Genomic DNA, 14892 nt, shown 5'->3' with positions numbered 1-14892 from the left:
GCATGACGGTGAAGGGGGCGGGCTTACCTCTGCACATGCGCAGTTTCCTCTCTCTCTCCCCTGGACATGCGCAATCCGCGCCGCCTGCCTGCGCGGCGGATAGAGCAGTTTCCCAGCGCGGGGGAGTGTGGGAGCTGCGGCCGCCATTACTCACCCGGAGCCCAGTCTCCAAACCCCTGGGACTGGGATAGAAAGTGAGGGTGGGGAGAGCCCAGTGACCCCAACCTGACACAAGCTCATACCAGCTCTGGGTCTTTGGCATTGACACAGTAAAAAGTCTGACAACACCAGGTTTTAGTCCAACCTATTTATTTGATAATATACTCACAAGCTTTCGGGTTAGCCCCTTCGTCAGGTGACCTGACGAAGGGGCTAACCCGAAAGCTTGCGAGTATATTATCAAATAAATAGGTTGGACTAAAACCTGGTGTTGTCAGACTTTTTACTGTGTTTACGCCAGTCCAACGCCGGCATACCCACATCTTTGGCATTGTGCAATGAGCTGGGACTTAGGCGTTCATGCTGTGACCTGGATCTAGGGGTGTCCGTGCTGCTAGCCAAGCCTGGGGAGGGGACGATGTTTGTGCATGTGAGGGTGAATGGACCCCAATGTTTGTTTATTTTTGTGCGAGAGAGACTGGAGTTACTATGTGAGTGTGTACGTGAAACAGAGAAAAAGAACCATTGTGTGTGTGTTTGTAAGATAAAATGAATAACACACGTTTCTTTGTGTGTGGTTGAGAGAGAGTGGAACCAGTATGAAACTGTGAAAAAGAGAAGGAGGATTATAGTGTGTGTCTGCGTGCATGTAAGAGACAGTGGAGCATGCATTTTTTTTGTGTACCTGAGAGAGAGTGTGAGCAAGTGGGCGTGTGAGAGAAACAAGAGTTGCCTGTGTGTAAGTGTATGTGTGTGAGAGAGGGAGAGAGAAAGAGAGAGAGAGAGAGAGAAAGTTGAGTGCACGTGTGTGTGAGAGACAGAGAAAAGGGGGTGTGAGAAAGAGAGAAGGAGAATGATTTTGTATGGGCATTTATGAGAGATGGAGAGAGATTCTGTGTATGTGCGTGCGTATGTGTGTGTGAAAGAGAGAGAGAGAGAAAGTGGGAGGAGAGTATAAACGCATGAGAAAAAGGTGTGTGCCTGTGATGTCTTTGAGATAGAGTGTCACTTCAGAGTTTGGGGGCTCCAGCAGTGTGACTGAGCTTGTGTGTCTGCACTTAGCAAAGTCGATGGAGAGTTGTGATTTTGTTTGACAATATTGTAGCTGCAATGGACCAGTCGTGAAGATTGAGTAGGCTGGTGGGTTGGGGGTATTAATTCATTTGCCCTTGCATGATAGTCAGTTAGTTAACAGAAAAAAAGACCCTGTATCCAGCCAGTATTTTAAATTGTGGACTCTGCTTTTGATTTGTAAATCAAGGGAGAGGGCGAACACACATACCCAAAGTCAGCACACCCAAAGTACAATTGGATAGTGTCATCCTGAGAGATCACTCTTTTTTTGTTTACTTATATCCAATTCAATCCAATCAAAGTCTAGTTCAAAGTCTCAACAAGTGAGGCATTCCAGATCCAAGTTGACAAGACAGGGTTCTCACCTCCTCTCTTGGGCTTGATCTACATGATCCAAACTGATTGGAGCAGGCATTGCACCTCTGCCATCACTTGATCTTATTTGCATATTAGCCAAAAGGCCTAGATGCTGCATTAAAAAAAGAAGCCTTAGTGTAACCTCATGACTTTGACCAAGTGCAGGACAGCAAAACTACACTTGATCTTAGATAACTCTTTTTTTTATTTCAAAAATATACTTTATTCACAAATACTCTGAAATCAACCATTACTGAAACCACATTTCCAATCATTACAGATAGTGCAAAAACCGTCCATACAAACCATAGAAAATTACAGCTCAGAAACAGGCCTTTTGGCCCTTCTTGTCTGTGCCGAACCATTTTTTGCCTAGTCCAACTGACCTGCACATGAACCATATCCCTCCACACCCCTCTCATCCATGAACCCGTCCAAGTTTTTCTTAAATGTTAAAAGTGAGCCCGCATTTACCCAGCAGCTCATTCCACGCTCCCACCACTCTGCGTGAAGAAGCCCCCCTAATATTCCCATTAAACTTTTCTCCTTTCACCCTTAACCCATGCCCTATGCTTTTTTTCTCCCCTAGCCTCAGTGGAAAAAGCCTGCTTGCATTCACTCTATCTATACCCATCAAAATCTTATACAAATCATCTTTACAATTTTTATAAATCTTTACAATTTCCTTAACTTCAATATTTTATAATGCTCAGTTCCAAGACATTGCATACATTACAGTTCCGTTCTTCAACAAACTATATACATTTGTTACATTTCACTGTGTGCTGTTTTTACAGAGTTGCACACAGTTACACAGTCTGAGGGGTTTTTTTTACAGTCACTGCCCCATCGGTCTCCCTTGGTTGAAAGGCTTTAAATGGTGGCCTTTGCGGCAGCTGCCCCAAACTTGAGAGTGTCCCTCAGCACATAGTCCTGGACCTTGGAATGTGCCAGTCTGCAACACTCAGTTGAGGACAAATCTTTGCACTGGAAAATTTTTCCAGCTATACAACTTTGACTACATGGCAACCAAGCAGTTGTCAGTCCTCGAGGCCCTGCGGGAAAAGGAGATGGTGGATCCTGTTGGATGGTTCCCTGAGCAGACTGTCAGTGTCATCTGGCAGAACACTTCATCACCAGAACTTTCAAACAAGCACCAAGACTTGACTTGGCAGGTGGTGAGAAGGGCGCTTCCCGTCAGATCTTTCATGCATGCCCGAGGTCTCAGCACCATCGCACACTGCCCTCAAAGCACCTGCAGGGGTAAAGAGACAGTCGCACACCTCCTTGTGGAATGTGCCTTTGCAAAGAAGGTCTGGAGTGAGATGCAGTGGTATTTATCGAGATTCATCTCAAGCAGCTCTGTGACGCAGGACATTGTGCTCTATGGGTTGTTTTCAGGGACACAGACTGAGACAAATATCAACTGCTGCTGGAGGGGTCATCAATTGGTCCGCCCAAAACTTGCTGATCTGAAATCCCTCTACCTGATCATTAACTCTCCCCTGCCAGGTACGTCTGTTGGTTTACACATTGTCACCCCACATCAAGCATTGCCCCTCACAATCACCAAACCCAATTTTCAGTTATAACATCGCCCTGTTCAGATTTCTTGCCACTGGGACAGCTCAATTCTTCCCAATAACGGCAGTGACATGTTTGATTGCTTCTCTTGAGGAAATTCTTCCCAATAATGGCAGTGACATGTTTGATTGTTTCTCTTGAGGAAAGGCTGAATTGTTATTAAGACTGCCGTGTTTATTTGCATATTACCCATAAAAGGGCACCTTCCGGGCTCCAAAGACCGAATGCTTTCTCTGTTCTCGCAAATGAAATGAACCACCTTCCTGCAAAGCTGCCTGCAATACGGAGACTGTCCATCCGGTGTCGCTGCTCCCCAACCTCGCAGACTGTCCCCCTCGCTCTACTGACCAGGGCCAGAAAAATCTCAATCTGTTTTTTTACATTTTTTAAATATTGATTCAGTTCAGTCATGCTCTCCTTGGAGAGAAGAAAGCTCAGAGGAAATTTGGTAGAGGTGTTCAAATTCACGAAGCGGGCTGGACAGAACAGCTAGGGAGAAACTGTTCCCCCTTGTAATAGGGTCAAGAAACAGATTTAAAATGATTTCCAAAAGAAGTGGTACTCAGTACCTCCACGACTAGAGTCCAACTTGCAAAACCCAAGCTCACTCACAAATCCCACTTATAACCCTTGAATTAACATGACCTCATCTCGAATCAGACCTATTGTAATCATTGTTGCTACTGGGTTAATTTTATTGAATTTAACCACTTACGTAAATTGTTGCAGGGAGAAGAACGATGGGACTATTCAGAACCTTTCCGTTGAGTGAGTTTGGATCTGTGTCCATTCAGTCTTTTTCAGGTGCCTTAGTTTGTCAAGGACAGTAGCTGAGTGACCTCTATTATCACAGCAATCTATTATTTATCTATTATGATGTATACTTTATACATCAGTATCCTATCACACTTGTATTATCTTATCAGACAGGAGAGGCGGAAGAGAGTGGGGACTGCTTTCAATGTTCCTGGTTTTGGAGAAATCAACTACATCTGCTGCAGTGGCAGCACAGTGATCAGCACTGCTACCTCACAGCGCCAGGGGCCTGGGTTAAATTTGGCCTTGGGTGACTGTGTTATATTTACAAGTTCTCCCCGTGTCTGCATGCATTTCCTTTGAGTGCTCTGGTTACTCCCCACATTCCAAATATGTGCAGATTAGGCTGATTGGCCACACTAAATTGCCCCTCAGTGATGTGAAATTTATGGGGATTTGTGGGGAAAATAAGTGAAGTTAAGGGGCTAGCACCTGGGTGGGATGCTGTGTTGGTGAGATGGTGCAGAATCACCTCTCTGCACTGTAGGGATTCTATAATGACTGTTATTTGACTTTAGCTAATCATGGGCAGTGGTCTGCTTCAGAGGAGGCATCACTTTGTGGTTGAATGAGCTTCCCCAAATTCCCTACGTACTAAGAGTTTACTAATTCGTCAATAGGCTGGGTATATTCTGACTGTTCTAGATTCTGGTCGAACAACAGTAGTTTTTCTGAGCGCAACATACCACTTCATCTGCAGCCCTGTACCCAATGTAAAGCTTTGGAAACAGCGCCAGGGATCTGGTTCAATTCTGGATTTGGGTGACAGTCTATGTGGAGTTTACGTGTTCTCCCTGTGTCGGCCTGGTTTTCCTCTGGGTGGTCCAGTTTCCTCCCACAGTCTAATGATGTGGAGGTTAGGGTGGATTGGCCGTGCTAAATTGTCCCTTAGTGTCCAAAGATGTATAGGTTAGGTGGATTGGCCATGTTAAATTGCCCCTTAGTGTCCAAAGATGTGCAGATTAGGTGGATTGGCCATGCTAAATTGCCCCTTAGTGTCCAAAGATGTGTAGGTTAGGTGTATTGGCCATGCTAAATTGCCCCTTAGTGTCCAAAGAGGTGCAGATTGGTGGATTGGCCATGCTAAATTGTCCCTTAGTGTCCAAAGATGTGCAGATTGGTGGATTGGCCATGCTAAATTGTCCCTTAGTGTCCAAAGATGTGTAGGTTAGGTGGATTGGCCATGGTAAATTGCCCCTTAGTGTCCAAAGATGTGTAGGTTAGGATGGATTGGCCATGCTAAATTGTCCCTCAGTGTCCAAAGATGTGTAGGTTAGGTGGATTGGCCATGCTAAATTGTCCCTCAGTGTCCAAAGATGTGTAGGTTAGGTGGATTGGCCATGCTAAATTGTCCCTTAGTGTCCAAAGATGTGCAGATTGGTGGATTGGCCATGCTAAATTGTCCCTTAGTGTCCAAAGATGTGCAGGTTAGGTGGATTGGCCATGCTAAATTGCCCCTTAGTGTCCAAAGATGTGTAGGTTAGGTGGATTGGCCATGCTAAATTGTCCCTCAGTGTCCAAAGATGTGTAGGTTAGGTGGATTGGCCACGCCAATCAGAGTGTGGGCTTTGTGTGAATGAGAATTGAGCTTCAGACAGGCTAAAACATCTTCCTTTCTCCAACATCTGTGAGTAAATCACTTTCTTTTCTCCCCCTTTCCATTTCTTTTCTCATTCTGGGGGAAACTGGGGACTTGCAGCAACTGAAGGGAAAGGAAGTGAATCCAGGGAGGGTGCAGACTCTGGAAAGGTTGGCCCAGGTCCTTTGAGTATGCTCTGCCCTTCACTTTGATAATGGCTGATCATTGAATTCAATACCCTGATCCCTAGTCTCTTCTGATAGACCTGTCATCGCAGGAATCAGCCTACTTAACATTCCCTCGATGACAAGAATATCCTTCCTCAGGTAAAGAGATCAAACCAAAAAAGACACCAAATTGGTATACTTCAGGTGTAGCTCAAGTCCATGCCAACTCTCTGTTGAGCAATTCTGTCAACAAGGGTTGACAGGTAAATGTGTAGTGGTCCATTTTGGCAGGTCCAATGGGATGAAGGAGTACAATATCAAGGGTAAGACTCTTAGCAGTGTAGAGGATCAGAAGGACCTTGGGGTCCGGGTCCACAGGACTCTTAAATCGGCCTCGCAGGTGGAGGATGTGGTCAAGAAGGCGTATGGTGTACTAGCCTTCATTAATCGAGGGACTGAGTTTAGGAGTCGGGAGATAATGCTGCAGCTTTATAAGACCCTTGTCAGACCCCACTTAGAGTACTGTGCGCAGTTCTGGTTGCCTCACTACAGGAAGGATGTGGAAGCTATTGAGAGGGTGCAGAGGAGATTTACAAGGATGTTGCCTGGATTGGGTGGCATGCCTTATGAGGATAGGTTGAGGGAGCTAGGTCTCTTCTCCCTGGAGAGACGAAGATTGAGAGGTGACCTGATAGACGTTAATAAGATGTTGAGAGGTATAGATAGGGTGGATTCTCAGAAACTATTTCCCAGGGCTGAAATGGTCACTACGAGAGGACACAGGTTTAAGGTGCTGGGGAGTAGGTACAGAGGAGATGTCAGGGGGTAAGTTTTTCACTCAGAGGGTGGTGAATGAGTGGAATCGGCTGCCATCGGTGGTGGTGGAGGCGAACTCGCTGGGGTCTTGACATATTAAACACAGCTTTCAGTCCAGTGATATAGACATATATCTGTCTGGTAGCCTGCATGGAGATTTTCAACTGTGTGTGTCCAGGACAGGAAGCATGGATCTGTCAATCAACCTGAATCAGCACCTTCAGGAGAATTGGGGGGGTGAATATTAGATACAGCAGAGTGAGGATGGAGGGAGAGAGATTTACAGCTTTTGGGGAATGAGAGTGGAAGAAATATTCCATAGAAACTAGAATTGATTGTTCTAAATTTCTGTCCTGTACTGATAGTTTTTGTAAACTCCTTTTGCAGGATATTGGAAGATGGAAATTACATGGACACAATTTTCCAAACAAAGGTCACATCAGCATTTGACAGAGCCACTCGATTCATTGGGATCTGAGCATCATCGACCTTTGAGTCCAGGAGGAGAAATGTTTGTTCTGTCTGCTACAGAAGATTTTGAACATCAGTGTGACTGGAAAAGCACCGACACACCCGAGTGAGAGCATTTCAGTGCACTGACTTTGGGAAATATTTAATTGGTTACACATCCTGAAAAAGCGGGGAAAGACGTACATGTGTTCTTTGGGTGGATGAGACCTTAAAGAGCAAAGAACAACACAGCACAGGAAACAGGCCCTTTGGCCCTACAAGCCCACGCCGCCCATTTTGACACTCAGTGAGTGCCTCATTCCAATCCTTCTACCTACGACTTTTGTCTACATCTAGTGGACTCCACAATAAAGGGGTACAGATTTAGAGAATTATATGTGCGCCAGATTAAGGGAGATCCAATGTATCCACACCAATCAGCCGTTTTTGGGGTGTGGGAGGAAACCGGAGCACCCGGAGAAAACCCACGCAAGCACGGGGAGAATGTGCAAACTCCCACAGACACCGACCCAAGCCGGAGATCTGACCCGGGTCCCTGTAACTGCACAGCAAACAGTGATAGTCACTGAGCTTTCATGTTGCCCATTAAGCCAGGAGAGACACAGGGACACTTGCACCATGAAGAAACCGGGGATATGTGGGGGACTGTGGGAAGGGATTCTGTGCCCCCGTCTGATCTGGGGATTCATCAACGCAGTCACACTGGGGAGAGACTGTTCACCTATTGTGTGTGTGTGTGTGTGTGTGTGTGTGTGTGTGTGTGTGTGGGGCAAGGGTTTCAGTAAATCAGCCATCCTGTGGACACATCAGCGAGCTCACAGTGGAGAGAGTCTGTTCACTTGCTCTGACTGTGGGAAAGGATTCACTTGCTCGTGGAACTTGCAGACGCACCAGCGAGTTCACACCGGGGAGAGACCGTCCACATGCTCCAAGTGTGGGAAGGGATTCTGTGATTCATCGCATCTGCTGACACACCAGCAAGTTCACACTGGGGAAGAGACCATTCAGCTGCACTGAGCGTGGCAAAGGATTCACTCAGTTCGCAAACCTGTCGCCACACCAGAGACTACACACCGGGGAGAGGCCATTCACCTGCTCTGATTGTGGGAAGAGGTTTACGCAATTAATATGTCTGCAGAAACACCAGAAAGTTCACAAGTGATGACAGATGTTGGATTCTGCGGTTATTCCTGCTTTTAATCACAGCCAGGACTGAACCATGTTCATTCGGACAGTTGGGAGGGTTGGAGGGTTTCTTTCTGCTGGATTGGCCAGTCTCATGACTTTGCTTCCAGTGGACTGATGCTCTCGTGAGCCTTGTAGCAAAATTCTGGTTCCATGTTTCATTTGGATCACAGGATCCAGCAGTGTTTTGAAGACCACTTATAATCAGTTTGTATTTATGTTTGCAACCTCCCGATTATGCCAGGTTGTCACGGACATGGGCTGTGGGGATTCAAAAGATTCTTTTGTTTAATGTATCTGGATGTTTTTCAGTGGATCATTGCAGATAGGGACCTGGATAGTTTGTAGTCCATGCAAGGAGGGTGGGAGCGGGGGGGAAAAAGGCTGGAAGATTAGTCTAGCTTGGAGCTAGGAATTCTCAACGGTCTCTATGTTGAAAGGCTGGAAACCTTGAGAGTGAAGGCAGTCAACTTGAACAGCGAGCTTGGAAAAGGCTGTGAAGAAGCTGTGGGAGCTGTCTGGGGCTGGAGTGGTCACTCCCTCCACCAATGACGCTCAGTCGTAGCACTCTGCATTGTGATGTCACAACGGAGCCCTGCCGGAATCAGCCAATAGGAATCTCCACGGTGTGGGGATTAGCTAGGGTAAATGCATGGGGTTATGGGAATAGGACTGGGTGGGACTGTGCAGACTCGATGGGCTGAATGACCTCCTTCTGCACTGCAGGATTCTATGTCGGGTGTTGTTAGGTTAAATATATTTGCCTTTGACAGTCCCACATTGATATGACAGGGTGGATTCATAATTGGCTTAGTGGTAGGAGACAGATGGCTACTTTAGTGACTGGAGGCCAGTGGCGTACCACAGGATCCATGCTGGGCCCCCTATCGTTTGTCATTTATATAAATGACATAGATGACTACGTGGGGGATAGGATCAGTAAGTTTGCCGATGACACAAAGGCTGGGCCGGGTGGTTAACAGCCATCTCTTGAGGAAACCAATCCTTTAATTGTGAACATTAGGAAAGAGGCCATCCTTTCAGCCAGACAAATAAATGTGTTAAGCTGAGGGAACCACGGAGGTCAACATCTTTAAGAGAGAGAGAGAGACCTGGGCCAACCTTTCCAGAATCTGCACCCTCCCTGGATTCACTTGCTTTCCCTTTAGTTGCTGCCAGTCCCCAATTTCCCCCAGAATGAGAAAAGGAAAGTGGGAGAAAAGGAAGTGTTTAACTCACAGATGTTGGCCTCTTTTAAGGTCAAACCAAATAAACAAACTCAAATTAAATTAGGACAAAGTAAAAGGGGCAGCTCCCCAAAAGGAAGGGGAACAGCCCGAACAAAAACAAAGTACAAAGGAAACTTATAAACGTCAAATTAAAATGTGATTATTAGGGTCAATAATGCACCCCAACCCCTGCGGTGCGGCACAGATGTTGGCGACAAGAGCAAGTTGGAGTCTGAAGCTCCATCTTCATTCAGAGAGAGAGAAAAGCAACAGCTTTGATGGGCAATAAGTGCAAGGGAATAAGCTCACGATCCACTTCCGCATTCAGACAATGGGGAGCTCTGATTGGCTGGAGGAGCAGAGTCCTTCCGGTCCTCCAACTCTTCCCATTGGTCAACAGTTCAGCATGACCGTCCCCTTCGCACAGACGCAGTCCCGGGCCGTGGGGGTGGGGCACCGAGCGGCTTCTCGCTCCGGCCGGAGCTGTTGGCCGGTTGCCTGGAAACCTGGGCTCCAGGAGGAGTTTTTGGTGGGGGTGCGGGGGGTAGAGGGGCGCGGGGCTCCAGGGTCGGCAAACCGGGCCTGCGTATTGGACCCCGTAGACGTCACTACGTTGCAGTGAGATTCCTATTGGCTGATTCAGACAGAGTTCCATTGTGACGTCACAATGCGGAAGTTAACCAATCAGCTTCAGAGTGAACCTTACTCCTCTGGGCAACATCTGGGAGGAAATGAGTGTTTTCATCTTTCCATTTCCTTCCTCATTCTGGGGGAACTGGGCACTTGCAGCAACTGAAGGGAAAGGAAGTGAATCCAGTTTGTATATTCCACACATATTTAATCCAGTCATATAGACTTACCTGTCTGATGAAGATTTCCAGCTCTCCATGTCCAGGACAGAAACAGGTGAGCATGGATCTGTCTATCAGCCTCAATCAGCACCTTTATGATAATTGGGAGGATGAATATTAGACACAGCAGAGTGAGAATGGAGGGAGAGTGTGTGGGATGGAGATTTACAGCCTTTGGTGGCACAGCGGTTAGAACATAAGAACATAAGAAATAGGAGCAGGAGTAGGCCATCTAGCCCTTCGAGCCTGCCCCGCCATTCAATAAGATCATGGCTGATCTGTCGTGTCTCAGTTCCACTTTCCCGCCCTCTCCCCATAACCCTTAATCCCCTCGCTTATCAAAAACCCATCAACCCGCGTCTTAAAAATATTTAGCGAGGCAGCCTCCACCACTTCAACGGGCAGAGAATTCCAGAGATTCACCACCCTTTGAGTGAAGAAGTTCCTCCTCAACTCTGTTCTAAACCACCCCCCCTTTATCTTGAGGCTGTGCCCCCTAGTCCTACTGTCCTTTCTGAGCGGGAAGAGTCTCTCCACCTCTATCCTATCCATCCCATTCATCATCTTATACGTCTCAATGAGATCTCCCCTCATTCTTCTAAACTCTAACGAGTACAAGCCTAGTTTATTCAGCCTCTCCTCATAGCTCAACCCCCTCAACTCCGGCATCAGCCTAGTAAACCTCCTCTGCACTCCCTTCAAGGCCAAAATATCCTTGCGTAGGTACGGCGCCCAAAACTGCACACAGTACTCCAGCTGCGGCCTCACCAATGCCCTATACAGCCACAGCAAGACCTCCCTACTTTTATATTCAATCCCCCTCGCTATGAAGGCCAGCATCCCATTCGCCTTCCTGACCACCTGCTGCACCTGCAAGCTGGGTTTTTGCGACTCATGCACAAGGACCCCGAGGTCCCTCTGCACCGCCGCCTGCTGCAGTTTTTCCCCACGTAAGTAATAATCCTTCCTACCATTATTCCTACCAAAGTGGACCACCTCGCACTTGCCAACATTAAATTCCATTTGCCATTTCCTGGCCCATTCGCCCAGCCTATCTAGATCCTTCTGTAGACTCTCCACACCCTCCGCACAATTTGCCGTTCCACCAATCTTGGTGTCATCAGCAAATTTCGACACCCTACACTCGGTTCCCTCCTCCAGATCATCTATATAAATGGTAAATAGCTGAGGCCCCAGCACCGACCCCTGGGGCACTCCACTAGTCACCATCCGCTAATCCGAATAGCACCCATTGACCCCCACTCTCTGCCTCCTATTTGACAACCAATCCTCTATCCACGCTAACACCCTACCCCCAACTTCATGTCCCCTGACCTTCTGCAATAACATCCTGTGAGGTACCTTGTCAAACGCCTTCTGAAAATCAAGAAAGACCACATCCACCAGCTCTCCTCTATCCACCACCCTAGACACATCCTCATAGAACTCCAGTAAATTTGTCAGACACGACTTCCCTTTAACGAAACCGTGCTGCGTCTGCTCTATCAAGCAATTCCTCTCAAGATGCCTCGCTATTTCCTCCTTGATGACGGATTCTAACATTTTACCTACAACAGACGTTAAACTAACCAGCCTATAATTCCCTGCCTTTTGCCTGGCATCCTTCTTAAACAACGGCATAACATTAGCCGTTTTCCAATCTTCCGGCACTTCCCCGGAATCCAGCGACGTCTGGAAAATAACCACCAAGGCATCCGCTATCACCTCCGCCATTTCTTTCAGAACCCTCGGATGCATTCCATCCGGTCCTGGCGACTTGTCCACAATCAGCCCCTCCAGTCTGTCGAGCACCTCCTCTCTAGTAACAGTAATGTCATTAAGACCCTCCAGTCCTACCACCTTTCCATCTTTAACACCCGGCAAATTATTCACGTCCTCCTCCGTGAAGACAGAAACAAAAAAGTTATTCAGGACCTCAGCCATATCCCCATCCCCTACCACTAGGTCCCCTTTCTCATCCTCTAAAGGACCAACATTCACCCTAGCCAGCCTCTTCCTTTTTATATATTTATAAAAACTCTTGCTATCCTTTTTTATATTAAGTGCTAGCCCAGCTTCATAGTTTCTCCTACCCTCCTTTATCAACTTCTTTGTCAATGTTTGTTGACATTTAAACCTCTCCCAATCCTCTTCTCTCCCACTACTCTTAGCTACTCTAAATGCCTCCGCTTTTAATTTAACACTTTCCTTCACCTCCTTCGTTATCCACGGCTTATTACCTCTCCTCCTACTGTCCTTTTTGACCATCGGAATAAATTTCCGCTGAGCACCAAGAAAGATCTCCTTAAAGATCCTCCACTGCTCCTCAGCAGACCTACCTTCCAACGCGCTCCCCCAGTCCACATTCGCCAATTCTTCTCTCATCCTACCGTATTCCCCTTTGTACTTCCCCTCTGTTAGCACTGCTGCTTCACAGCTCCAGGGTCCTGGGTTCGATTCCCGGCTTGGGTCACTGTCTGTGTGGAGTTCTCCTCGTATCTGCGTGGGTTTCCTCCGGGTGCTCCGGTTTCCTCCCACAATCCAAAGATGTGTGAGTTAGGTTGATTGGCCATGCTAAGAAATTGCCCCTTAGTGTCGAGGGATGTGTAGGTTAGAGGGATTAGTGGGTATGATATGTAGGGGTATGCAGATAGGGCCTGGGTGGGATTGTGTTCTGTGCAGACTCGATGGGCTGAAGGGCCTCTTTCTGCACTGTAGGGTTCTATGATTCTATGAAAAGCAGACACAGCAATGAGAGACCATTGAAATGCTTCATAGCAACTATAATTGTCTGTTCTGAATTTCTATCCTGTACTGACAGTAATTACTTTTGTAAATTCCTTTTGCAGGATATCAGAACGTGAGGGTTTACAGACAGAAATCTCAAACCAAACATCACGTCAGGAGCTGGCAGAGTCACCTAATTTGTTGGGACCTGAATATCATTGGCATTTGAATCAAGAAGGAGAAATGTTTCTCTATTCTGTCTGCTTCAGAAGGCTTTAAATGTCAGTTTGGCTGGAAAAGCACCGGGATTCACAAATACCCGAGTGAGAGTGTTCCAGTGCACTGAGTGTGGGAAGAGCTTTACCCAGTTACACAGCCTGAAAGTACATCGCAGCATTCACAGCAGGGAGAGACCGTACCAGTGTTCTGTGTGTGATTTAACTGATTGTTTAACCTGGCGAGTCACAAGGACACCTGCCCCATGGAGAAACGGTGGAAATGTGGGGACTGCGAAAAAGGATTCAGATTCCCATATGAGCTGGAAACTCATCGACGCAGCCACACTGGGGAGAAGCCATTCACCTGCAGCGTGTGTGGTAAGAGGTTCACTCAGTCATCCCACCTACTGAAACATAACCTCACGCACATCACTGACAGACCCTTTAAATGCTCTGACTGTGGGAACAGCTTCAAAACCTCTGGACAACTGGTGTCCCACCAGCGCATTCACACTGAGGAGAGACCGTTCAGCTGCTGTCACTGCGCAAAGAGGTTCAGGAGGTCATCCCACCTGCTTGTACACCAGCGAGTTCACACCGGGGAGAAGCCCTTCACCTGCACTGAGTGTGGGAAGGGATTCACTCATTCATCCCACCTGCTGAGACACAAAAGTACACACAGCAACGAGAGACCCTTCAAATGCTCTGACTGTGGGAATGGCTTCAAAATTGCTGCGGATTTGAGGGACCACGAGCGGATTCACACTGAGGAGAGACCGTTCAGCTGTTCTCACTGCGCAAAGAGATTTCAAAGGTCATCCACGCTGCGGAGACACCAGCGAGTTCACACCGGGGAGAGACCGTTCACCTGCTCTGTTTGTGGGAAGGGATTCATTCAGTCATCCACACTACTGACGCACCAGTGTCTTCACACCGAGGAGAGACCAATTAAATGCCCTGACTGTGGGAATGGCTTCAAAAGCACTCACGAACTGATGGTCCACCAGCGCAGTCACACTGAGGAGAGACCGTTCGGCTGCTGTCACTGTGGGAATGGCTTCAAAAGCTCTTGGGAACTGGTGTCCCACCAGCGCATTCACACAGAGGACAGACCGTTCAGCTGCTCGCACTGCACAAAGAGATTTAGAAGGTCATCCACCCTGCGGGATCACCAGCGAGTTCACACCGGGGAGAGACCGTTCGCCTGCTCTGAGTGTGGGAAGAGATTCACTCAGTCATCTACCCTGCAGAGACACCGGCAAGGTCACACCGGGGAGAGGCCGTTCACCTGCTCTGTGTGTGGGAAAAGATTCACTCGGCCATCCACTCTGTTGACACACCAGCGAGTCCACAGTTGACCCAGGGGTTGGATTCTGCTGTTAATCACGTCTAGGATTGACCCACATTCCTTGTGACAGTCGATGAAGTGGGAAGGTTGGAGAGTCTCTTTCTGCTGGACCGGCTGGTCTCACAACTTTGCTTCCAGTGGGGTGATGCTCTTCAAGCCTGGGAGAGCACACTTCCACTGAAATAATTCACAAAAGCAGACAAAGGACATTATTTACTATCCAGGATAAAATAAGTGGTTTTCCTACCACTACAAGAGAACCAAAATAAGTACAGAAAGAAATGAAAAAATGCAGCAGGTCTGGCAGCATC

At 47.4% G+C, this 14892-nt stretch overlaps 2 protein-coding genes across 2 annotated transcripts in view; one reads left to right on the top strand and one right to left on the bottom strand.

Moving 5' to 3' along the window:
• The window catches only part of LOC145361862 (uncharacterized), a 66951-nt gene that overhangs the window by 34614 nt on the left and 17445 nt on the right, over positions 1 to 14892 (bottom strand). The window lies entirely within an intron of this gene.
• The window catches only part of LOC145361871 (uncharacterized), a 70761-nt gene continuing 66057 nt past the window's right edge, over positions 10189 to 14892 (top strand). Inside the window, exons 1-2 of the mRNA XM_080217856.1 lie at positions 10189 to 10343; positions 13138 to 14551. Coding sequence (XP_080073982.1) covers positions 13497 to 14551 — 1055 coding nt within the window. The 5' untranslated portion in view covers positions 10189 to 10343; positions 13138 to 13496. The remainder of the gene's footprint in view (positions 10344 to 13137; positions 14552 to 14892) is intronic.

The sequence above is a fragment of the Carcharhinus amblyrhynchos genome, chromosome X, assembly GCF_965287045.1.
Source record: "Carcharhinus amblyrhynchos chromosome X, sCarAmb.v2.hapA, whole genome shotgun sequence".
In the NCBI taxonomy this organism is placed as follows: Eukaryota; Metazoa; Chordata; class Chondrichthyes; order Carcharhiniformes; family Carcharhinidae; genus Carcharhinus; species Carcharhinus amblyrhynchos.
This window is presented reverse-complemented; position numbering and strand designations above follow the sequence as displayed.